Raw genomic sequence first — 26,032 nt, 5'->3', positions numbered from 1 at the left:
TTGATTTTAATAATGCATCAGTAAATGTTCAAGTAGGATTAATAAATGCTTTTTAATCCTATCCTACATGATTAGCTCATGTTTTATACATTAACATGAAACCTCAGAGTTTGGTTGGCTTGGACTGATTTAAAAAAATGTGGGGAAAAACTCAACAACAGTGTCTTTAGTATTTAATCAATTCTCTCTTTTGAGAGATTTGATTAACCACTGTATGTACCAAGGTGTACAGGGCGGATTTAAGCAACAAGTGAAGCAAGCAGCCACTTAGGGCTGCAGAAAATTTGGGGCCCCTAAAAAATACCTAGAGGAATAAAGTATACACATAACATCGTTCTCTATTGTATTTTGTATGGTGGGGGTCTAACAAAATACATTTTAATGTAACTATAACATCTATGCAAATTTGTATTACACCCCCAATCATGGAGCAGTCCAGCAGTCAAGTCAGGTAAAGATTCAGTTTTAAAAACAATTTATTATTTTTAATTCATTCATTTGTTGTTGTTGTTGTTGTTATTGTTGTGAATTAATTTTAAGAAAACAAATCAATTAAATGTAAGATTCCATTAAGATAAAACATAGAAAAGGAGATTCAGTGATACAAGAAAAAAACAGCAAAATAAATGAATAAATTTTTTTATAAAACTACAAAGGGTCCATTTTAGGACTGGGCCCCATGGCTGGAACTGCTTCAGGCCCACAAATCACGAAATCCGGCCCTGGCTGTGAACAATTAAGACCACATAACAACTTTATTTATATATTTATTTATTTTTTACACAACAAATCACTTAACAAGAATAATATCACTTAACAAGAATGGAATAGGTGACGCAGTGGCGCAGTAGGTAGTGCTGTCACCTCACAGCAAGAAGGTCACTCGGCTGGGTCAGCTGGCGTTTCTGTGTGGAGTTTGCATGTTCTCCCTGTGTTCGCGTGGGTTTCCTCCGGGTGCTCCGGTTTCCCCCACAGTCCAAAGACATGTGGTACAGGTGAATTGGGTAGGCTAAATTGTCTGTAGAGTATGTGTGTGTGTATTTGTGTATGTGTTTCCCAGGGATGGGTTGCAGCTGGAAGGGCATCTGCTACGTAAAACAAGTGCTGGATAAGTTGGCGGTTCATTCCGCTGTGGTGACTAATCCAAAAAGACTTAATAAAAGGACTAAGCTGAAAAGAAAATGAATGAATGAAGAATGGAATAAAATGAAATAAATTTAAATAAAAAAATTATAAAAAAAAAAAACAGAAGAGTTTTTCATTTATTCATTTACATAATTATTACATTACATGATGATTATTTTTCTAATTTTAGTTATTATCAAGAGTTATCAAACGCACTTTTACAAAAGGAAATGCAAATATACAAACATTTTATAAGAGAAGCATATACTAATCATTTTAATTGCTTTTCTATTTTTAGACTTAAAATTCACCCTTATTTACATTTGAATCTCCTTTTCTAGCACCATGAGGAGAGGTTTGCTTTTGGCAAACTTGGATTTATGTATGACATTTACATAATGATAAAATAAAGTTATATTTATATAATAAAACCAGCATTATTTAAAGAGCAATCCTTAACATAATAACCCAAAATTGCATGTTTATAAGGTAAGGAAAATGATTTCAAAATATTATGAGCAGTAAAAGCTTCAACATTAATCCAAATAAGTCGAGAATATTGGCAGGACCAAAATAAATGTGAAATAGTTTCATTAAAGCCTCCACAAAAACAGCATTTTAACTCCATATCAATTTAAAAATTATGTAGAAATATTTGTGTAGGATAAACTCTATGAAGTACTTTAAATTCTTTAGCCTTATTTGTAATTTAAAATTGAGGTAACGATCATACTTGAGTCCAGTTTATATTATTAAAGATATTGTTCCAGTAAAAAAACAACAGGTATAGACGTATTTTATTTTAAGATTTAATATCTATTTTTGTGAATACTAAGCTTAAATCCAAAGAAACAGATAAAACCAACTGAGGTCTGTTCAGGTCTAGGAGGACAAACAGAAAGCGCTGATGTACATACACTGCTTTTGTACAGCATATGTTTACCATCAGAAGGTATTGCTCCCGTTAGTATCGTAAATTCCTGTACCACGTAACAACTTGGTTCACTGAGTTTTTTGCCCCATGACCTGCTGTCGTACTACCAACCGGAAGTCTAACCCCGCCCCGTCTGGAATCCTACGGCTGTGATTGGCTGAGAGGCGAGTGGAGGCGGAGCGGGTTGAAGCGCGCTGTGTCCAGTTTCTAGGCGGGACAAATGGTCAAACTGATCAAATAAACTTTTTTACTCAGTAGGAAAAGGCCATAGAAACTTTTTTTCCTCAGCTATGCACCGAAACCAGTCTGCTTTTTCTTTTTATCCGTTCACGTTTACTTTAATGTGACTTACAGAAGAGTTTGGATGCCATATTCTCGTAGAACTGGAACTGTATAAGTGTGATATTTACTTCTGAGGTGCTTTTACGGTTTTATTAGCTCGACAGATGCCGAATAGTATGTGAGAGTCCTACATCTGTCTTTTTTTGAGGGTGAGTAGCTTTTTATATCTTGTCGTGTTTTGTTGTTTTACTGTTATGGAGACTGAACTGAAGGAACACAATGTACGATAGTTGCCTGTAAGATACGAGTTAGCCGGTTTCAGGCTTTTATGTCTTAACATATTTGCTTTAGTTCGTAAATTTAATCAAAAGCACACGTTTAAGCTGTAATGCGGTAGCTATTTCATTCATTCGTTATACTTTAGGACAAACCAGACTGGCGGCATTTGGCTCCCTGGCTTTGAACCCGCGCGAACTGTGTGAAACCGCTCATTTTTAGTGTTATAATCTAGTATAATCACAGTCATGAGGTAAATATGAGTGTATACATGTACATGATTAATACCTGAGCGCCAAGTGTGTTTTATAGACTTATTGAAACGCTTTAAACAGCAGATAAGCCACCTATGCTTGTACTCGGTCATTTTTTTCTCAAGCGGGTTTCAATAAATGTTTCAGTTTAATTATGCTGTTGAAATGTTCAAAACGCAAGACATTAAACTAGCAAAGTTATTCATATCGCAAGTTGTAATAAAGTTTGGAACTTCCGGATTAAATCTTTCGCAATCTGCGAGATTCCGCGCCAAGATTTCAAAATGCGAGGAGGCGCGCGGGACCTGGTGAAGTCCCGCCTCTGTGCGCCGCTCTCGTTGGCTATTGCCATTTTGGGGCGTGTTTACGTACAACTTCTCCTTCGCCATTCGATGGAACGCTTGTCAGTTATTGCTAAGCGCAAAATAATAAACACTAATTTCAAATCATAATATTTGTTATTGATTTATGTACATTGATTTGCATCTGTTGAGTTATAAAATACATTTTTAGCAAAGCGTTAAAAATTATAACCGACACTGATCTCCGCAATGTTGTCTCCAGCAATGTATAATGCTGTAAAGAAACGGTAATATTGGTTTAACGTGGTAAATGTAACACATAATGTCAGGGAACATTGATTATCGTAACGTTGCCTGTTGTTTGTTTAGGTGGAAAATGTCCAGTACATTAACAGAAGGTCAAACATTAATCAAGAAATCTTTAAGTCCATTAAAGGCAACATCAACAAATAACAAGGTGAGTTATTCATAATATTTTTACATGACAAATCGTTTTATTGTAAGCAAAACTGACAAATAGTGTAATTATAATGATACAACATGATGTTATTTCAATATAAACAGGGGCATGTTTTTGTGGAACCACAAACACCATTAAAAAACTCAAATAAAGCTTCAACATCTGAAGCTGCACTACCGGAGACCCATAAAAACATGGGGCCCCTGACAACACCTACTAAAGGCCTTGATGCACCATCAAGCGACCCTTGGACACCCACTTCCAACCTAAAAATGCTCATCAGTGCAGCCAGTCCTGAGATTCGCAACCGCGAGAAAGAACGTGCCGTGGACAGCAGCGAATCAGAAAACTCGCAGGTATCCGAAAAAGTTATTAAATTAATGTTTTAGTTAATATTTATCATGTTAGACTTCAGAAATATAATTTGACAATCTTCTGCATGCAATTTCTCCTATTTCATGGGGTGTCAAACTCAGTTCTTGGAGAACCGCAGCCTTGCACAGTTTCAAGCCTTCTGTAGTTTAGCTGTAGGTTTCAAACAAGCCCGAAGGACTCAATTGGTTTGATTAGGTGTGTTAATTTAGGGTTGGAACTAAACTGTACAGAACTGCGACTCTTCAGGGTAGAGTTGCACCAGCTGTTCATAAGTTTTTCTTAAACTGTAACGTAAAGTCCACACTAGGGGCTTAGTAACTAACTACTAGGTAGTTTGTAACTAATTTTGTTCTTACTTCGGTTGCACCACATGTTCTTACGGCAAAGCATAGTTAGTAGGTCGTTAGCTCTCGGTAAACTTATGCGCAGTTGTATTGATCGACACAATATCCAATAAAAAGCATTTAAATCATTAAACTGCTTTCAAATTCTGCAACTATTGTGTCTATATATACCTGTTCTATGAAAATTAAATGATAAATTACATTTTTATAGTAAATTACAGTCGGTCACTAATAACAGACGCACATACCTGCATTGCGAGCCGTGACTGCACGCGAAATACACACAAAGTTATCAAAACATTAAATTAGATTTTTTTTTATACATCCTACACTTAAAAGAGAAAAGAGCAGGGAGAAAAAACTGTCATGATAAAATTCTTGATTTAGTTGATGGATACAATTAACACAAAACACTCCTTGAAAGAAAATTAAACTCCTCTTTCACAAACCGAAAAACAATGCGAGATTTGGAGGGAAAATAGGGCTGTGAGTAGAGGAAGATCATCACGAGCTCCGCTATATAAACTAATCTCCCGGTCATCTCTTTTCTACCGTCATACATTGAGGGAGGCTGCCGTAAATATTTAGTTGAACGTAGCGTTATGTTTAAACTAAGTTCAGTGGTGCAACACAAAAATATTTAGTAGTGCATAAATTGTAACTTCGTGTCCGTTAAATCATAACTAGGCTACGTTTTAACCTATGCACTGCTGGTGCAACCGGCCCCAGGAACTTAGTTTGACACCTGTGTCCTATGTACATCTTTAATGTGTTGATATACGTTTATATTTTGTCATGTCACATAGGAGATCGAGCAAGGTGAAGAAGTAGAAAAGCTCCAGATAAGCCGTAAAGACAAAAGCCTTGGGTTGTTGTGTTACAAATTCCTTGCAAGGTACCCAAACTACCCCAATCCTGCTGTAAACAACGGTATCAGCCTTGACGATGTGGCAGCAGAGCTGAGTAAGTTGCTCACTGATCAGATATTTTATTCATGAAGTGGTAACGCTTTAATATAGGGGACCAATTCTCACTATTAACTAGTGCAGTGTTTCCCAATCCGGTTCCTGAAGGCACACCAACAGTACACATTTTCAACCTCTCCCTAATCAAGCACACCTGAATCAACTCTACTCCAAAACCTGAAGTTAATGGGTCAGATAAGGGAGACATCCAAAATATGTACTGTTGGTGTGCCTTCAGGAACGGGGTTGGGAAACAGCGAACTAGTGGATTATTACCAGTTTATCATTAAGATATTGGCTATTTATGAGTACTTAAATACATATTCTGCATGATGTTATTCTACATTCCTAATCCTACCCTATACCTAAACACAAATTGTACATAATAACTAAATAATAAGCAAATTATAAGTTTATTAAGCTAAAAGTCCTAGTTAAGGGTTTGTTAATAGCGAAAGTTGTGTCTTAAAATAAAATGTAACCCATGAAAGTAAGGTTTTATTCATCAATCCTAATTGTATCCATGCTTATTTTCCTCTCAGATGTGGAAAGACGTCGCATCTACGACATCATGAATGTTCTTGAAAGCCTTAACATGGTCAGCCGGCTGGCAAAGAATCGCTACACGTGGCATGGTCGGGTAAAACTTGCACAGACGCTTGCTGTGCTGAAACGGGCCGGAAAAGAGAACCGCTATGAACAGCTGATGCAGCTGATCCGACAAAGGAGTCAAGAGCGAGAAGAGAGAGAGTTCGATTTAGATGGAGAGGAGAAGGAGAATGAGGAAATGTCCAGTTTTGATGTGGACGGAGACTCTGGGCTGGCGGATCTTCCAGGAGCGGATTTTAAAGCAGGTAACGTCATGTTCAAATTTTATTTTTTTAACTCTTGTAGTGTCTGCGCATCTCATACATAATTTCATGGACTGGTTTGTGTTTATATGCTAAGGAGAAGAACTTCTGAAGAATATTCACCTAATACAGACCGTTTTTGTGACATAGTCGATGTAAAATGTAAAAAAAATCATCTGTAGAGCTGCACCGTATTGGAGGAATAAATATTATAAATATTAATATAATAAATATTAAGTATAATTATTATTATTATTATATATTTTATTTTATTGTTTTTTAAATAAACATTTATTTAAAGATTTGCATTGACAAAACAGTATACCACTTGGTCAGAAAAGACCATTTTGAGGTATGTAAACAATAACAATGGTCCCAAACTATTTCCTGTTTTACATTTTTAATTTCTATAAATTCTGAGAATCCAAAAAGAGACACATATAGATAAAAAAAATGTTATGATAGCTGTTTTAACATTACGTTATGATTGAATTGCCTCTTGTTGCAGTTATGAAATAGTTTAATAAGCAGGAAATGTTTATGGGCCAATGACATGACCACATTGAAATAGTCTAGAAGCGTCTCATGTCATCACATACAATAACACAGCCATCTTATACAATCGTCCATCAGCTAGTAATTCAAGTCTTTTGTGAAGGGTAAATAAAAATAAAAAGAGTCTCTCAATGTACGTTCTCCAAAAACCAGAGAATTCTAGATATGCCAGAAATCATCAGACTTCTGATGCAAGTCATAAGTCTGCTTTTTTAAGGGTAAGAAAATGACAATCTGATTCAACCACATATTGAATGTTAGGAGACGACCACAACAGACGAATACATTTTCTTGATAGATAAGTACAAAACACAGATTCTAGTCTATGACTAAGGTAGACCAGCTTTATCATTCAGAAGATAAATAACTGGAGATAGGGCAAAAAGTTTACCAGTAATCCTCTGCACCAATTTGTGGATTTCTTTCTAGTATGTCTTAATCATGTCACACTCTTAGAATACATGAATCAAAGTACCAACATTGGATTTGCACTTAAAACAACATTCAGAAATATCTTATTGAGATGAACTGGTGTTGAATAAAATAGTTTAGTTTGATATTGTGGCACCTTTGAAAAATATGGCAATATTTAGTTTTACTGCAATTATGAATATAATTTCATTATCGTGTATTTACTATTGTATTATTAATGTATTTATATTAAAACAGCACAAGTGCAGAGAGATGTTTTGGCTTACTTTCCTTTATCAGGGTGTTGATATACGAACACATTTGTAGTCAGTGTTTTGTAGTCAGTGGAACATTTTTGTTGCCTATAGCTTGACTCAAACTTGATGGGTCTTCTCTGCTAGTCACGTGACTGAAAACTGCACGAGCTGCTCCGCTTATTTAATGAACTGCACATGATTGTTGAAAAACAGACTAAAATGTGGTCAAAAAGATAAAATGAATATAAAAGTAATAATATTTATATTAAACAAATAAAACGCAATAAATCTAATTCTACGTTTAAACCCAAAACTGATTCTATTTTCAATGTACTAGGATTGCCATTGCGAATCCTTATATTGTTGTTGAAAATGTATTTCACCAGATTGTAATTTTAGTATAAAAGGACATATATTGGAATGCATTCAAACTGCCTTTACTGATCTGATTCTTAAACAGAACAGGACATGTACAAGTTTGATTGTGACAAACTGTAAACATAAATTAAAGCTGCTGGTCTGTATAACACTTTCTGTTGTTGTTTTTTTCAGGGCTCATATGTAAATTGATAAAACCTGCTAAAAATTGCTCAGATCTTTACTCTTAAAGACATAAGATTAGTATTTGAATGCAGAAAAATATTGCACTTTATGCTATAATGCACATGTAATGGATAAAATGTAATCTTAATACAATTATGAAGTGATTTTGCACTATATATACATATATATAGAGAGGGGTCAACATTTGAAGTGGATCAAAAGCTTTCATCAAGTTGTGATGAAAAAAAAATTGACCCACTTCAAATGTTACCTACTGTGTTTATACAAAAATTTAGATGCATAAATGTATTATGAAAGTCCATGGAGAATCGTCACAATGTTTGTGTATGTTGATATCAGATTTTTCTGCATTGTTAATTGATGAGGCTTATTGACTGTGCTTTTACCAGCAGCTTCTGCGAACAGTCGGAAAGACAAATCTCTGCGAGTGATGAGTCAGAAGTTTGTCATGTTGTTTCTGGTGTCCAGTCCTCCTGTGGTTAGTCTGGATATAGCTGCCAAAATCCTAATCGGTGAAGATCATGTGGTGGATCTGGACAAAAACAAGTTCAAAAGTGAGTGATCTCATCATGCATGTAATATAAACTACACTGTGGATGGCATTTACATTATCCATTTCAATATAAATCTTGCGAAAAGCGCATAATCAAGTAAGAGTTCATAATGACAAGCAGCAAAAATGGTCTGCACTCAATAAATCATTAGACAATACAACAAGAGAAAAGAAAAACAAATATTTAGGCTATCTATCAGTCTTGTTTTGTTTATTATTATTATAGTCTTTCTATTTTATTACTGTTTTCCCCCCACTAGATGTACAACATGGTGCAGTGGAGTGTTTTTTTTCTCTTCTTTCTGATGTTTAACTTTTTTATTCTAATTCTTAAGATGTGAATGTAATGAGACTAAACCCATGTACATGGGTGTTTTTATAAATGAACAATTCCAGTGTTATGAATGTGACATTTGCAGTAAAAAATATTAAGACATATTCACAGAGTAAAGTATGTTAACATTATAGTGAAACATCTATTTATATTTTCCAAAACCACTAACCACAGAGTTATGGGATCAGAAAACTATCAATCTATAAACATTTTTTTATTTTAAATGAGGAAAATAAACATGGGATATGGATGTGACCAAAGAAGTTAGAGAGTTCACAACATACTTTGTCGAAGTTCTGTGAATTAAACTGCACAACCCAAAATAAATAATGCTAATCAAAAGGATAAGAGTCAGCTCTCTAGAACAAAAATTGATTTTACTTTTATTTTACATTTATAAGAAAAAGCTTCATTATGGATGTGATACCTCTCTGTTATGGATGTGAAAATTGTGAAATTTGCACTTGTGTGACTTTAGTAAATCCAAAAAAAATAGTTTGAAAACATTGACAAACTTTTTTGAGTATTTTTGCAGTAATGTAAAATACAAGGCTACATAAAAAAACCTAGAAAGGGTTTCGCTATTTTAGGGAAAACTTTACTTTTTCATGGCATGGTTGACATTTGCATGGAATCGCAGGGAGTTTTCCCTGCTTTGGTTTAAAAAAAAAAAAAAAAAAAAAAAAAAAAAAAAAATATATATATATATATATATATATATATATATATATATATATATATATATATATATATATATATATATATATATATATATATATATATATATATCTGTCCACATGAAAACGCCAAAACGCACTATGATGCATGTTAAGCGCATGCCCAACAGGGGGATTATGACACTTATGAGTGCGTTCTACTGCGTTCGTGGGCAATTAAGTATTTTCATGAGTAAATTGCATACAAGTCAATGTAAACATGAGAACAGAGGCGGATTACCGTCCTGTGGTGCGAACGATGTGAAATATGTGACGCGTTTGCCTTGAACTTGTGGGGTTGTCTCATTTGCATCTTCCGTAATTGGTGTGAAACCAGCAGTGTCGGCCAATCAGAAAGGAGAAAACAGCACACACGATGACCTCATGAGGCGAATACAACCTACGGTTCTATTGTCCACACTGGTACACTGTCCAATCTTCTCCCTAGCTGGAGTTTTCTGAAAGTTTCGGTATTAGTCACACGATACGCCGTTTTCATGTGGACAAACGGCGAAACCATGTAGAAAAAGGTTCAGTTTTGAAAATACCCATGTTAGTGTGTGGACAGGGCCTAAAATGAGAAATATAATCATCAGGAGATAATGAATCATTACACTGACTGCTCATAGCTGAAGCATTTGTTTTTGTTTTCTCCTGTTGTATTGTCTAATAAATTATTTGTTTGTATAATTTTTGCAGCTTGTTCTTTAGAGGAACTTTGGTCCTAGTAACCAAACTAAAAGATCACTGTTATTTATATTTGACTAAAGACAGAGACAGTGTTCAAAACCCATCTGTAACTATTTTTTAGTCATCTTTTTTAACAAAATCCTGATTTGTCTAAAATGTAAACTGATTATTGATTTTCTGTTGGCAGCCAAGATTCGTAGACTTTATGACATTGCAAATGTTCTGAGCAGCCTAGAGCTGATAAAGAAAGTGCACGTGACTGAAGATAAAGGAAGAAAGCCTGCTTTCAAGTGGACTGGGCCAGAAGACATACCATCTCCAAAGGGTGAGCATTAAAGCATGTTTCGCATGAAATCTGACCTGTTCATAATCCTATTGAGACATAGTCTTTATTTTAAGCTTGTGTTGACTTTGTATATTCGTTTGTTAAACAGATCTGGAGATCTCTGCTACATCCTCAGCCCCAAAGCCTCTTGAGTCTCGTTCCTCTGTTGAAAACTGTGCTAAAAATCTGTTTTCCTCCCCTGGAACAAAGCGAGGGTTTACCCGCCATCATTCTCTAGTCAAGATGGTTAAGAGCATTCAGGATGACCGCAGGAAAATCAACTCTGCACCTTCTAGTCCTATTAAAATGACAGGTGAGCTGTTTTTGTCATTTCATTGTAAGCAAGCCATCAACTGTCTGACCGACCGTCATCTGTTTCATGTGTTTTTTATTTTCTACTTTCAGACTTCGAATGGTTGTAAGGTCAGTCGCTATTAATAGTACCAGTCTTAAGTTTGCCTCCCAACTTGACTGTCTCTTTGAAATTATTTTGATGGGCTTTGGGCTGCAACTAAATCCAATGAACACTAAAAAGAGAAGTCATGTAAACATGGTGGTGGTCAGTAAGGTTTTTGATTGTTAAAAGACAGATATTATAATGCATGAAGTTGATCAAATATTGTAGATATTTTAAAAATTGTGGTAACACCAATTAAGTACTAGCTTATTTTTAAGAAATTGGCTGTTTATTTTTACATATAAAGTATGATCTTATGCTATATCTAATCCTACCCAATACCTAATCCCAAGAAATACCTAATAACTATTAATTATCAGCAAATTGTGAGTTTATTAAGCTAAAAGTCATAGTTAATGGTTTGTTAATAGCAGACATTGTACCTCAAAGTGACCATGATTTTTATTTTTTGTTTTTTCAAATAAATGCTAATGATAAATCACTAAATCCTATAAAAATATAATAATAATATAAAATGGGATAGTTGTTTTTACTTGTTATTAGTGGTGTATTGGATCACAAATCTCACGGTTCGGATAACACTGCGGTTTTTGAGTCACAGATTGAACCATTTTTCGGATCAGCAAAAAGGGAGGAGATAAATTTCATTTGCTTTTCTATTTATACAAAATATCACCGAAAAAACCTTGGTTTTTAACAAACAGATCTTGGAACCTGTAATTTTAATAAAAATAAAAATCAAGAAAGAGCCAGCTGAAAAAAAGAAAAATATTCAATATGAAAAATGATCTTTGCTTCTGTTGCTGATTATGCTAAATATATAAATCAAACATTACAACATATCATGTTTATTTTTAATTAATGATTCAACAATTCACACATAAAACATCAAGTTTCATTATAGGTGTATCATTTTTGAAGATCTATTCAGTCACATAATTTTGATGGTTGTTTGTCACCACCTATTGGTTACATAATGTAATTGCTACAACATTCACCAGCGTCAAGTTCCATTGAACAGTGATTTTAATCTTTACCATAAACATCAGTATTAATATCTGAACTATAAACTGTTCTCCCAGTACTTCTGTTATTTAATTGTTTGTAACAAACTGAAAAAGTGTAAAAACTCAAACGCAGATTTGAATGCAGCGCTTCAAAAGATTAATAAACATGCAAATCATTATCATTTATCATTCATGTTACGCAGGTTTGATTTGAGATCATGATCCTTTAATGTTTAATTGTGCAGCTTTACATTGAATGCATTAATGCAGGCTAAACAAGCAGTGACAGAAATCACCTTTAATTAATAACCTAAGAAAGCATTTAGGTCCCACCACCACCCAACTTTTTTTCCTGTCATCATTATATTTTACAGGAACACCAAAATGCTTTCATACACATGATTTAAATGTTTAAAATGTTGGATTAACCTACAAGTTTAAAAAGTTATTAATCTCCGGGTCACGTGCATTCCAAACTGTTGGTTGTGATCCGTACGTTACACCCCCACTTGTTATAATAGTGCTGTAGTTATAATGTTAAGCTACAGGTCAGCATCTTAAATTATTAGCATTGAGTATTACGTAGTGATGCTAAAAATTCTGCTTTGCATCACAGAAATAAGAATAATAAATATTAAGATATATATTAAAATAGGGGGCTGCACAGTGAAGCAGTGGGTAGCACGTTCACCTTAAGTTGCTGGTTCGAGTCTCGGCTAGGTCGGTTGGCATTTCTGTGTGAAGTTTGCATGTTCTCCCCATGTTCATGTGGGTTAGTTCCAGTTTCCCCCACAAGTCCAAAGACATGTGGTGTAGGTGAATTGGGTAGACTAAATTGTCCGTAGTGTATGTGTGTGAATGGGTGTTTCCCAGAGATGGGTTGCAGCTGTAAGGGCATCCGCTGCTGGAAAAATTGGCGGTTTATTCTGCTGTGGCGACCCCTGATTAAAGCGACTAAACCCAAAAGAAAATGAATGAATGAATATATTAAAATAGAAAACTATGATTTTAAAGGATAATAATAATTCACAGTATTAGTTTTTGCAGCCTTGGTCAGCAAAAAAATTATCAAAAACATCAGTTTGTTAAATTTTGTGTGTTCCCGGGTGAGCCGGTTGGCATTTCTGTCTGGAGTTTGCATAGAACCCTGTGTTTGCATGGGTTTCCGCCACAGTCCAAACACTTGTGGTATAGGTGAACTGGATGAACTAAATACTGTTTACTGGAATAGTTGGTGGTTCATTCCACTGTGGCAACCCCTGATAAATGGGAAACTAAGGCGAAGGAGAATGAATCACATGCTGAAATAAAAGTATCAACTTCCGGTTCATGCAGATTTTAACATCACTAGACTTTTACTGCAACAGGAAACTCATACTCCATCTCTTTTCTTATAGGTGATTCTGCAGACAGTGATTTCTATACAACCAAAATGGCCCATCTTGCAGCTATCTGCAAAAAGCAACTCGATGAACAATCTGCGTAAGTATTTGTTTCTTTGACCAAAAAAACACAATGATTACCCATTTCTGAAGTAACACCTATGGATTTGGCTTACAGAGACCATCGACCTAACAACAAGGCGACAGACTCTTCACACTCATCTAAACAGCCTGAATCCACATCTGCTAGTAATCATGGGCCTCCAGGGATGCAGATCCCAGTTCTACCAGCAGGAGCAATTTCATACCTTCCCACAAAATGTTCCCCGATCATCCCGCTTCTGATACCTCAGCACCAGAGTGGTGGGCCGTATGCCGTTTACATGCATCCAACGTCTCTCAGACCACAGCCTACCAGCCTGGCTGTCCGTTCAATGACATTCGAGAGTCCAGTCGGCGCAAATGCAAAGACATCACCAGCTACCATGACTAACAATAACCAGACAAACCAGTCGTCATCGTATGTTAAAGAGCAGACAAGTCCTGTGAACCTTAAACGGGCAAGTGGAGAAAAGAGCTCCGCAGAAAGTCCATCCAAAATGCAGAGGACAGAGCCAAAGGTCAGGCGGTGATGTATTCACTTGTGTAGTAGATCATGGTGATATATTTACACAAACACATAAATATGTTCATATGGAGAGATCTTTACATATTTTTAAACCATAGTTTTGTTTCTAGTTCAATAACTAACCCCCAACATGCATATTATTTTTATTTATTTAGCCAAATGAAGTCATTTTAACTTGTTGCATTTTTTGTTTGACATGTTCTGATTGGGAATAAATATTTGTGTTTTATTAAGTTAGAAATTAGAATTTAGATATTTATATATACATATGTATGTGTATTTGCGTGTATACAGTGCTCAGCATATACGAGTACACCCCATTTTGAAAATGAATATTTTTATCAATTTCTCAGTAATATATATTGGTGCATTTGAACAAAACAGATTTATTAATCAGATATATTTATTAAGATAATATTTTAGTCACAGAACTTCTTTAGTAATGGAAAGTTAATACAATTCAGTATCCGGTCAGTACCTGGATGGGAGACCACATTGGAAAGCTGGGTTGCTGCCAGAAGTGAGACCAGCAGCGGCCGCTCAACCTGTGGTTTGTATGGGTCCTAACGCCCTAGTATATTAATGGGGACTCTATACTGCTCAGTGAGCGCCGTCTTTCGGATGAGACATTAAACCGAGGTCCTGAATCTCTGTGGTCGTTAAAAATCCCAGTATGTCCGTCGAAAAAGAGTAGGGATATAAACCTGGCATCCTGGCCTAATTTGCCCACTGGCCCCGGTCCATCGTGGCCTCCTAAACATCCCCATATCATAACTGGCTTCATCTCTCTGTCTCCTCTCCACCAATCAGCTTGTGTGTGTGGTGTGCGGACTGACACAATATGGCTGCTGTCGTGTCATCCAGGGGGATGCTGCACACTGGTGGTAAATTTCCCCCAATGTGTAAAGTGCTTTGAGTGTCCTGAAAAGCACTATATAAATGTAAGGAATTATTTAAATGCATGCAAAAAATAAAAAAATTTTTTTTTATATATTATAAATATATTACTATTTTTTAGTTTCTCTTGATTTTTGCTATTTTAAAAAAAATTGTATTTAATATTTTTCCCTAACATAAATTTGGGCTACTAATTTTTGAACCATTATTATAAGTTATTTTGTCAGATTAGCTCCAGATTTGACATTACTGACTAATGTATATGCACAAATAAAATATTGTAAAGCATCCTATAGAAAATATTAACTTAAATGAGAGATTTGTGGGGGGTGCACTCAGTGTTTCCTGTGGCGGCAGGCCTTTTTTACACAGATCTACAAACTACCTGTGGCGTTATTTCAATGACAAATGTTGTGAGCGCAGTATTAAAAGTAGAGAACGCATTTATGTAATAGCCTACGAGCATGCGGATCTCTTTGCTTGCACACCGATTTTTTTTCTGCTCATGCACAAAACTTCTTGCACGCCCCCTCAAATATAAGCCGCTTTAAGAGCGCACAGATCTTCATGTGCGCTCTCAAATAAATGCTGCTAAGGCGCGATTTAGTGCGTTTATGTAACGAGTATGCGTCCTGAAAAAAGGTAAAATGGCTATACGTCGTGTTTGCTGGCCTCACGCATCACGCGCGTGTCACAGTCAGCCAGCACATAACCTTAAAGGGTTAAACAAATGACGCACAGCACTACTACGGTTACAGAAAAGTTTGCGCTGTTATAATTCACTTACCTTTTAATATGTTTTGGTGTGATTATCACCCGCTATTAAAAAAAGAGAATGTTTTAAATGAGAAGCTGTAATGTAGCCGTGGCGGGATGAATCTTGGCGTGGCGCCCCGCCATGGAAGAATGAATGTAGCAGAAACCATGGTTGTACTCTTATATGCTGAACACTGTAAATGAAGAATTTAGATGCAAAAACCTCTCGTATGAAATTTTCTTCTAAAATGGGCGGTTTATCTCAGGTTCATATGACAAAACAGTGACAAAATTTGCATTTAGAAGATATAAAACTGTGATATGCATCCAAAGCTTGCAGTTTATCCCTTCCACCTAATTGGCTTGACAATTTTTGTCATGTCCCTTGACTCCCTTCAGACTTCAGTTTCTTACCAAATCTTCAGACCAATCAAATGCACTCTAGTATCTGACATGTCCCACCCCCTTCAACACACTTCATATTTGGTTTTAATTTGATGCACTTGAGCTCAACCACGAACACTGGCAAAGCTGTGCTAAAACAAGACACTATTGGCTATTTGGGGAAGGGGGGGAGGAGTTAATATATGTTTCACCCTGTCTTCATGTTTCAGTTGAGATTGTCAAATTGTTTACTAAAAATGCACATTTTAAAGCACTTCAATTGACCTTTAAATTAAAATAATAACTCCAATAGATGAAAATCTACAATTAAATATAAAATGTCTTTGTGAATCATGTTTACATAGATTCATTTTATACTAAAATTACTATTACTTAAGTAGTTAACCGTTCCAGCTTTCTGGTATGTTTCATTTCAGAGCGTTTCTCCAAAGCTGTGTGAGATTCTACAAGCACGTCTGAAGGCCCGTAGAGGAGCTTTGACCTCTAACCGCCCTTCCGCAAGAGCCCTTCATCTGGAGTTTTCTAAACCCTCTGAAAGCCAGCCAACGGTACAAACCAGCACAGCACCTCTGGACCACAGCCTGGAGATCTTTCTAGAGAAGGAGGAGAAGAGCCAGACCTCAGACAATGAGGCAGGTCTGACCCCTGTAAGACAACCACATTCACAGCCCCAGAAGCTCAGCGCTCCCTTTCAGGACATGGTGCTGCCATCTGGACCCATACACACAGAGGTAGGAAGAACACCACACGTATGTATGCATCTTGCCTAAATCATGAGACAGACCTTTGACAAATTTTTCTTGTTTCCATTAGACATTGATCCCCGCGGGTTATTTGATTCCGATTTCCCAGCAGTCCATTGTGAACTTCAGAGAACCGCAGTGCTCCATTGAAGGCTCAAAAGCCTCCACACCAACATACAACATCTATCACACGCCAACAGCAGGTATGCTAGTGATCAAAGTGGCTCTTGTTAAAAAAATGTTTCTGTGTTCTTATTGTGAGCCAATAGGTGGGAAAAAGTAAAGAATAATTCATCACACAGTACATTTATTTTTTGTGGGAATCTCTTCAGGGATGGGTTTAGGCCAGAATAACACAAAAAATAACTTTTTTTTTAAAGTTTAAACTAAAATATCTCTAGCATAAAACAAAAATACAAGCAGACTTGTCTAACTTCCTTAAACAGAACTTCAAGAGTTCACATTTAGCTGATGATTGATTATAAAGCTTGTTTGGCATGCTGTCCCGGGAGAGAACCCTGAGCTCATAAGATCCTCGAGCACAGGGCTCCCTCCCGTTTGCTAGGCGAGAGGGTAGTTTAAGCTCAGTAAGATCTCGAGAACTCCCCTGCTGTAGTAGCTAATGAACAGATAGTGATTGCTCTCAAGAGATAACTACTTACTAGGTGCATGTCTATGGTGCCAATTTGGATTAGTCAATAACTTAAATTGCATGTTTTTGGACGGTGGGATGAAACCGGGGAACCTGGGGAAAACAGGGAGAACGTGTAAACTCCGCAAAGAAATGTTGGCTGGCTTGGTAAGGACTAGAACCAGTGACGTTCTTGTTGTGAGGCAACAGTGCTAACCACTGGGCCACCATGCCACCTGTCTAGGAAAGGATGAGAAGTAGGGGTGGAAGGGGGGGGGGGGGGGTTCTTCAAAACTAAGATGGCTGTTATATGGAACTTAGGGTATTTATAGAGGCTTAGGAATCGTCTGATTGGTAAATCATGAGTTGGATAATGCAGGACCAGCCACAAGCAATCATAAGCATGTGATCCTCTCGAAATTAGTTTATAAATAAACTTCACAAAGTGCAAACGGATATAAAGTAAATGGCATCCAGTCCACTATTTCCATAGGTGTATATAAAAAGTGTATATACAAAATATTTACAGAATTTCCAAGTTATACATAAATCCAAAATCTCAATTCAGAATCTTAAACAGGCAACGGTCTGGTAAAGTGAGATCCCAGAATGAAATAACAATGACACAAACAAGTCTACAAAGCACAAATTAATCAAATGGCATTAAGAAAAATGTTTATTAACTAACAATGGCTCATAGATATAAATGATACGAAGGCACAAAAGGGCCTTGAGTGAAGGTTGAGATGTTTTTAATATGGGGCACGAAAAGGTCTGTGCCACTGGAAAACTACAGGTCATAACAACTGTAAGAGGAGAAAAATAGATATTTTTTCTAGCTATACTTTACAGTTGTGGTCCTCAACCATCGGGCTGCGGACCGGTACTGGTCAGTGGTGGTCAGTGGATCAATTGGTTGCGGGCTGCACAATAAATCATTAATTGTTTCCGTTTTTATTTCTTGTCCGAGTCTAAATGATCTTTTATTTAAAAAAATGACTGTATTCTCTTGCTTCACATCTCGTTCACTTGAGCACCCAAATTTAACCCACAATCAGCAAAATGAGTAAGAAACAGACGTCTTTAGAAAGTGTCTTTGCATGAATGAATGCCGCAAGTGCACCGCGAGTTACGTGACAAGAACTGACCGATCAGCTTCAGCTTTTATGGAATATACACATTTCTGTAGACTGATTATCTCAGACAAACACAGAACACCCAAATAATGCAGTGCTTTGTAATTTTCTCCATAAATAAAACTTGTATCAGAGTGACAGCAATGTTTTGTCAGCTTGTCATCCTCTGAGAAAACTGTTGATGGTCGCCTAACAACCTACGAACCACCACCCTAGCCACACCCCACCCAACCCCCCATTCCGCTGTTAAATTGTCAAGCGACCGGTCTGCAATGATAAAAAGTTGACATAAACTGTATTTTCCTGTAAGTAGCACTTCCAAAATAACATTTCTGATTGATGCTGGTAGGTCTATATAAGGCTAAATCTAAATGAATCCAGATTAATTTTAAAACATTTTTGTCTAAAAACGCTCTGTCCACACTTACACTTTACACACTTTACAATTCTTTGCATCATCCACTCTAAAATGACTGAAAATGCTTTTGTTCAGTGTTGCGCATGCGCACAGGTGTAAGGCATATTTACCTGCGTCATATCTGCCTGCCGTTTATTTACTTTTCGTCTCTTTGAATGTTGCTGCAAAATGTCACAACTTTCATCTGCTTCTGACGCTGAACAAAAGCAACTAGTAAACATTCCATACAAACTGACTTTAATCTGTAATAAAGCTTTCAAAACGCATAGGATTTAAAACATCTGCTTTACAATGTCGTCCACCATGTAAGCTGAATTGGTCACAAGACTAAATAGCATATTCAAAAAAATAAATAGCATTTTCAAAAGCCTCCGTTTTCACAGTCCACACTGCAACACAAAAACGGCGTTTTCAAATATATCCACTATAGACGGCGTTTTCAAAAAGATGTTTTAGTTTCCTGAAAACGATATCTCAGTGTGGACGAAAAGCCAAAACGGAGAGAACAGTATGCATTTTTTTAAACAAAAACATAATAGTGTGGACATAGCCTAAAACAAAACAGGCTTTTTATTGGGGTGTATTGATACATTGTTATATTGAGATGTCAAGATGTAAAAATGTGATAATACAATGTAAACTATATTATTCATAATATAGTTTTGTCCAAGAGGCAGCATACTGTGTATATGTATGTATATATATATATATATATATATATATACATGTATATATATATATAATATATATATATATATATATATATATACATGTATATATATATATATATATATATATATATATATATATATATATATATATATATATATATATATATATATATATATATATATATATATGTATATATATATATATATATATATATATATATATATATATATATGTATATATATATATATATATGTATATATATATGTATATATATATATATGTATATATATATATATATGTATATATATATATATATGTATATATATATATATATATGTATATATATATATATATGTATATATATATATATGTATATATATATGTATATGTATATATATATGTATATATATATATATGTATATATATATGTATATATATATATATATGTATGTATATATATATATGTATGTATATATATGTATGTGTGTATATATATATATATATGTATATATATGTATGTGTGTATATATATATATATATATATATATATGTGTATATATATATATGTGTGTATATATATATATATATATATATATGTGTATATATATATATATATATATATATATATGTGTATATATATATATATATATGTGTATATATATATATATATATATATATATATATATATATATGTGTATATATATATATATGTGTATATGTATATATATGTATATATATGTATATATATATATGTATATATATGTATATATATATATATATATATATATATATATATATATATATATATATATATATATATATATATATATATATATATATATATATATATATATGTATGTGTAATATATATTACTTTTACCTAAAACTGAAAATTCGGTCATCATGACATGTACTTACTATTACAGTTGAAATCAGAATTATTAGCACCCCTATATATTTTTTTCCGATTTCTGTTTAATGAAAGATTTTTTCAACACATTTCTAAACCTATTATTTTTAATAACTCATTTCTAATGACTGATTTATTTTATCTTTGACATGATGACAGTAAATAATATTTTACTAGATATTTTTCAGGATACTAGTATTCAGCTTAAAATGCAATTTAAAGGCTTAACTAGGTTAATTGGGCAAGTTAGGGTAGTTAGGCAAGTCGTATAACAGTGGTTTGTTCTGTAGACAAAAAAGATTGCTTAAGGGGGTAATAAAAATAAAAACTGCTTTCATTCTAGTCAAAATAAAACAAAGACTTTCTCCAGAAAAAAAAAAGTTATAGGAAATACTGTGGGAAAAAAACCCTGCACTGTTAAACATCACTCGGGAAATATTTGAAAAAACACTCGCAGGAGGGTGAATAATTTTGACTTCAACAGTATGTCTTTTCAAACCTACAAGATTTCTTAATTAATTAATTTTCCAACAAAGAGATTTTTTTTAAATGTGTTATTTAAGTAATTAATGCATAAAAATTTCTTTTTGATGAACGATTTACAATTCTTCGTATCTCTTCTCACCAGGTTCCAGACCAGCTTTTCCACAAGAAGTCACCCCGACCCGACTCCCTCTTCACCGGATACCATCCATCTCCCCCTTCCCTTCTCACGGCCATCGCATCCACAGCCCCAGTCCTGCTATTCTCAACTTCACCCTGCAGAATCTGGGCCTCATCCCCGGCAGTGTAACACCAAACCCACACACTCCCGAGCAGAGCAGCTCGCTCCAGTCCCCACACCCAGGGCTTCCTCACCAGGGCATGATCTTCGTAAAGCCCCTGTCACCAGCCCGAGCACTGCATCAGACCTCAATACACGGGCAGCCAGTCACCCTCATCAGCATACCACAGGTACAGCCAATGTCAACAAACATATCAAAACAAAGATGTATCATCATGATAATATAGAGGGGCTACTTACATGACAATGTGGAATGCTTCATGCATTTTGCCTGTTAATTTAAACGCATGCTTCATTTCCCCCATTACCTTTTTCAATTATTCTGTTTGCACCCCTGTTAAAGAACAACAGCACTACAACAGTTTTTTTTTCTGTTCATTATAGGAAATTACATGGAAATTCAGGTTTTTGGTTGTTGAATAATACGAATAATACTTAAAACTAGGAAAGTAATGTTCATACACTAACTTTATGGTGTCTTGAGAAAGTCCAGTCTAAAAGTTTAAAGTAGTTTAAAAAAAAAAAATGTAAGTAGTTTTTAAGACGTTTGAAGCAGTTAGCAAAGAGAGATAACTATATATGGGTAAGAATGCACCGATACCACTTACGAGTATTTAAATTTGTGTATTTGCCGATACCGAGTACCGATACCGATACTTCATAGATTTGGTTTCAATAAAGTTTATTTGTTTGGTTTTTTTTTTTGCCTGCAGCAAGGATGAACACAAAAATCTTTAACAGAGGGCTGTTCCAAGCCAAAAATATACACACATTGTTGATAATCTTGCGAATCCAGACCTTATCTACTGACGATTAAGCATGGACATTTAAAGGATGAGTTATCCTTGCTGACATGCGTCCACGACTTCACACATTACACAATGTGTGTGCAGTGTATGTAGTCACTCTCTTGGCATTGCATATGGGGGACGCATAAAACCCAGTTATGTGCGATTCTTTCATATAACTGAGGACGCGGGTGGTGAGGGAGGTGTCGCGGACGTTCTGAGTGGCTGCAAGGCTGTTGCTAAGACATTGCTAGGATGTTCCAGGTAGTTGTTAAGGTGTTGCTAGGTAATTGCTAGGATATTCTGAGTGGTTGCTGGGTCGACCACTGAGTGGTTGCTAAGGCATTACTAGGGGGTTCTAGGTGGTTGCTAGGGTGTTCTGAGTGGTTGCTAGGTCGTTGCAAAGGTGTTGCTAGATGGTTGCTAAGGTGTTTTGAGTGGTTGGTAAGTGGTTGCTAAGGCATTGCTAGGTGGTTACTAAGATGTTGCTAGGGTGTTCTGAGAGGTTGCTAGGCAGTTGCTATGGTGTTCTGAGTGGTTGCTAAAGCATTGGTAGGTGGTTGCTAAGGCGTTGCCAGGTGGTTGCTAGGGTGTTTTGAGTGGTTGCTAGGGTGTTCTAAGTGGTTGCGAAGGAGTTGCTAGGCCATTGCTAAAGTGTTCTGAGTGGTTGCTAAGGTGTTCTGAGTGGTTACTAGGCAGTTGCTAACATAAATTACCATGGTTCTAGTAGGGCTGTGCAATTAATTGAAAATTCAGTTTCGATTTTGACTTTGGCTTCTAACGATTATGTAAAATCATTAATCAAAATAAAAATGATTATTGCACCATATATCGTCCCCTTTCCAGTTGTACACATTTGTTGCTTTGCAAAGCTCTGTTTCACATGAAAATGACTAAAAGCAAGTACTGTAATGTAACTTTTGCAGCACGGGATGCACGTCATTCCTTGATGTACATTCAAATCATCCATGTGTTTAAAAGCACAAAAGAGATCGCATGCTGTGTGTGTGTGCGAGCAGAGCACAAACGTCTAACGTCATCTTAATGAGAGCGCTTTAATGGTCAAATACATACACATTTGTGTCAACTTGGTGTTTATTCATATTATTATTATTCATATTAACCCTCATTTATGTAATAAACAAACGAGACTTGAGAATTAAAAGACATGTGAAAGAGAAACCATAAATCAGAACCGTACTGCTCTTAAAGTGACAGCACGCAATATTCCTTCAGCCGACTGTTTTTATCATTAATCAAACAACAAAAGGAGAAAATCCCTCACTGCTCTTGACTGAAGGACTTTTGTAGCTATAATTAATGATTTTTTTTTTCCTACAGTGAAGATGCTTAAAGCACAGTTTGTTTCATATTTTTATTCTGTTCTATTTATTTCCCTTTCCTTTTTTCACAGGGAGGAAAATAACCATATATATATACAGTTGAAGTCAGAGTTATTAGCCCTCCTGAATTATTAGCGACCCTTTTCCCCCAATCTCTGTTTAAAGGAAAGAAGATTTTTTTCAACTCATTTCTAAACATAATAGATTTAATTTCTCATTTTTAATAACTGATTTATTTAATCTTTGCCATGATCACAGTACATACTGTTTGACTAGATATTTAAGATACAAGCATTCAGATTAAAGTGCGATGCAGAGGCTTATTTAGTGTAATTAGGCAAGTCATTGTTTAACAGTAGTTTATTCTGCAGACGATCAAAAAATATATTGCTCAAGGGGGCTAATAATATTGAGCTTAAAGTAGGTGTCAAAAGATTTAAACCTGCCATTCTAGCCGAGGCACAAATAAGACTTTCTCCAGAAGAAAAATTATTATAGGAAAATATTGTGAAAAATTCCTTGCTCTGTTAAACATCATTGGGAAATATAATAATAATTCACAGGAGGGTGAATTTTTTTTTACTTAAATTGTATATCGTTTAGAATAATCGTGATTACAATTATGACCAAAATAATCATGATTATGATTTCTCCCATAATCAAGCAGCCCTAGGTTCTAGTATAAACTGGCATGTTGCTAGCATGTTTCTAGCATAAATTAGCATGTTGTTAGCATGGTACTAGTATGAATTAGCATGTCGCTAGCATGTTTCTAGTATGATTAGTATATTGTTTTGTTAGTATGTCCAATGTAAAGTCAATGGCAGTTTTTTTACAATGGAAGTTTATGGAACAGTTGCTAGGGTGCCATAAGTGGTTGTTAGGGTGTGGCTAGTAAGTTAAAAGGTCATCAGTGATTGGCAGATTGGTAGTCTGAGTTAAATGAGCCCAAACTTAAGTGTGTATGGCAGTCTGGCGCAAAGTTATGAGGTCACAAAGTTTGGTTCAATGTTAAGTCAATGGGACTTTTCGGAATTTTCCGGGAGTTTTTGGAAAACCGTAAGTGGGATCAGTTGGAAAAGATATTGCAACTTAATTCACTATAGTTTTGAGTTTTAGTTAGTTTTGTGGTTGTAGTATGAACGGTCTAAGAGGAGATGCGTTTCCTAAAATAGTCTAAGAAGAAGACGAAAGGATATTAAGTTTATGTAGTATTACAGTATTTTGCTGTCTCAAGCCACTATAATTATTAAAAATTGAGTCACAAAGACATATATAATATTATAATTTTCAAATACATGCTGAAGAATCCTGACACCGAAGGCTGGAGTAACACATTTCATTTCTTATTTTCTTCAAGTAACTTCCATGCTAATTTCTTAAAGCCCCTCTGAGTTTGTGTGACGGACGCTCCTTTGTTGTTTAAGACAGTAATTCGCATATTTGCTCTCCCCTGCAGGCTTTAGTAACCACACCTAAAGGCGGTCAAGCTTTCCAGCAGAGTTTCTTTCACACACCCGTCTCGTTCCCTACTGTAAACACCACGGCTCCCAAAAAGATCTACATCCCTCAGAGGAAGCTGGACGTGAGCCCCGAGGAGATCTGAGATGCTGCTAAAAAGACCACTGTTCTCATCGAGCCATTGTGGGTGTGTTTTCTTCATTTGAGTGTTTGTACGTTTTCCATTTCTATATAGTTATTTTACTGTAGGGTCTCTGCATTAACTGTGGTTCTTGACTGAGGAAAACAAACATGGTGCTACACTATCTCTCAGGAAGATAGTTTAAGGGTTTATTTACAAAGCAAAAGCACAATTGGGGCGGCGCTTTTTACTATGCTGTAAATGTAGAGTTTAAAACAAAAAAAATAGACCGAATTTTAAAAATTGGTGTAAATCTGTGTGAAATGTTAAGTGGAAATCGAATTTCAGGGATTCTAAGAATTGCCAAATTTGTGTTTTATTATAGTTGAGAAAGTGTTAAAGTACCACAGTGTAATAAATTGCCATAACGTTATTGTTATGATGTATTAAAATGAGAAATGTTAGACTGAGGGTGTTAAAATATTGTAGATGTATTTTATGTTTATGAAATTTAGGGATATTACTATTTGCACAGCATTTATTTGAACTGCATTTACAATCTGATTTCTGTGTATTGAAAATAAATGAATGTGCTCTACGTTTGTTTTATTTTTATTATTTTAATTATAGAATCTATGGTTGAAGCTGTACATTGTAAATGAATCGCTTCAAAGTTTCCTCAGTTATGTGTGTTTTTTGTGTGGCGTATTCCTTACAGCTCCATCGTAACTGGTTTAAAACACTTGTGGAGTTTAAAATTAAGAAACAAACTTGGGGGTTATTCCAAAAAGCAGGTTTTGTGGCACCCAGGGAAGTTTAAGAGCAGTGTTTGGGGTAACACATTACAAATAAACAAGTTACGTAATGGAAAATGAGCATTTTTCCTCAACCTTCTGTTTTATGTTGAGTTATCTCACCTTAAAGACCATGAAATTAACTTATTTTTGCCATAAAATAAA

At 35.3% G+C, this 26,032-nt stretch overlaps 1 protein-coding gene across 2 annotated transcripts; it reads left to right on the top strand.

The window, feature by feature from the left end:
* The first annotated feature begins 2,274 nt into the window (after nucleotides 1-2,274).
* Nucleotides 2,275-25,671, top strand: e2f8 (E2F transcription factor 8). Of its 2 annotated transcripts, none has more exons than XM_056461086.1 (14): nucleotides 2,275-2,550; nucleotides 3,543-3,630; nucleotides 3,738-3,989; nucleotides 5,159-5,315; nucleotides 5,860-6,171; nucleotides 8,348-8,509; nucleotides 10,436-10,573; nucleotides 10,683-10,886; nucleotides 13,396-13,480; nucleotides 13,559-14,000; nucleotides 16,483-16,797; nucleotides 16,880-17,012; nucleotides 21,205-21,530; nucleotides 24,951-25,671. In XM_056461086.1, the coding sequence occupies exons 2-14, from the start codon at nucleotides 3,550-3,552 to the stop codon at nucleotides 25,095-25,097; spliced, it is 2,754 nt and encodes a 917-aa protein (XP_056317061.1). In that variant the 5' UTR covers nucleotides 2,275-2,550; nucleotides 3,543-3,549; the 3' UTR covers nucleotides 25,098-25,671. The 2 variants fall into 2 exon arrangements, with proteins under 2 accessions (XP_056317061.1, XP_056317060.1); XM_056461085.1 differs by having other exon boundaries at nucleotides 2,276-2,550; nucleotides 8,345-8,509.
* Nucleotides 25,672-26,032: the final 361 nt, after the last annotated feature.

Source organism: Danio aesculapii, chromosome 7, assembly GCF_903798145.1.
Source record: "Danio aesculapii chromosome 7, fDanAes4.1, whole genome shotgun sequence".
In the NCBI taxonomy this organism is placed as follows: Eukaryota; Metazoa; Chordata; class Actinopteri; order Cypriniformes; family Danionidae; genus Danio; species Danio aesculapii.
Note: the sequence above shows the minus strand (reverse complement) of the source record. Positions and strands in the feature narration are given on the sequence as shown.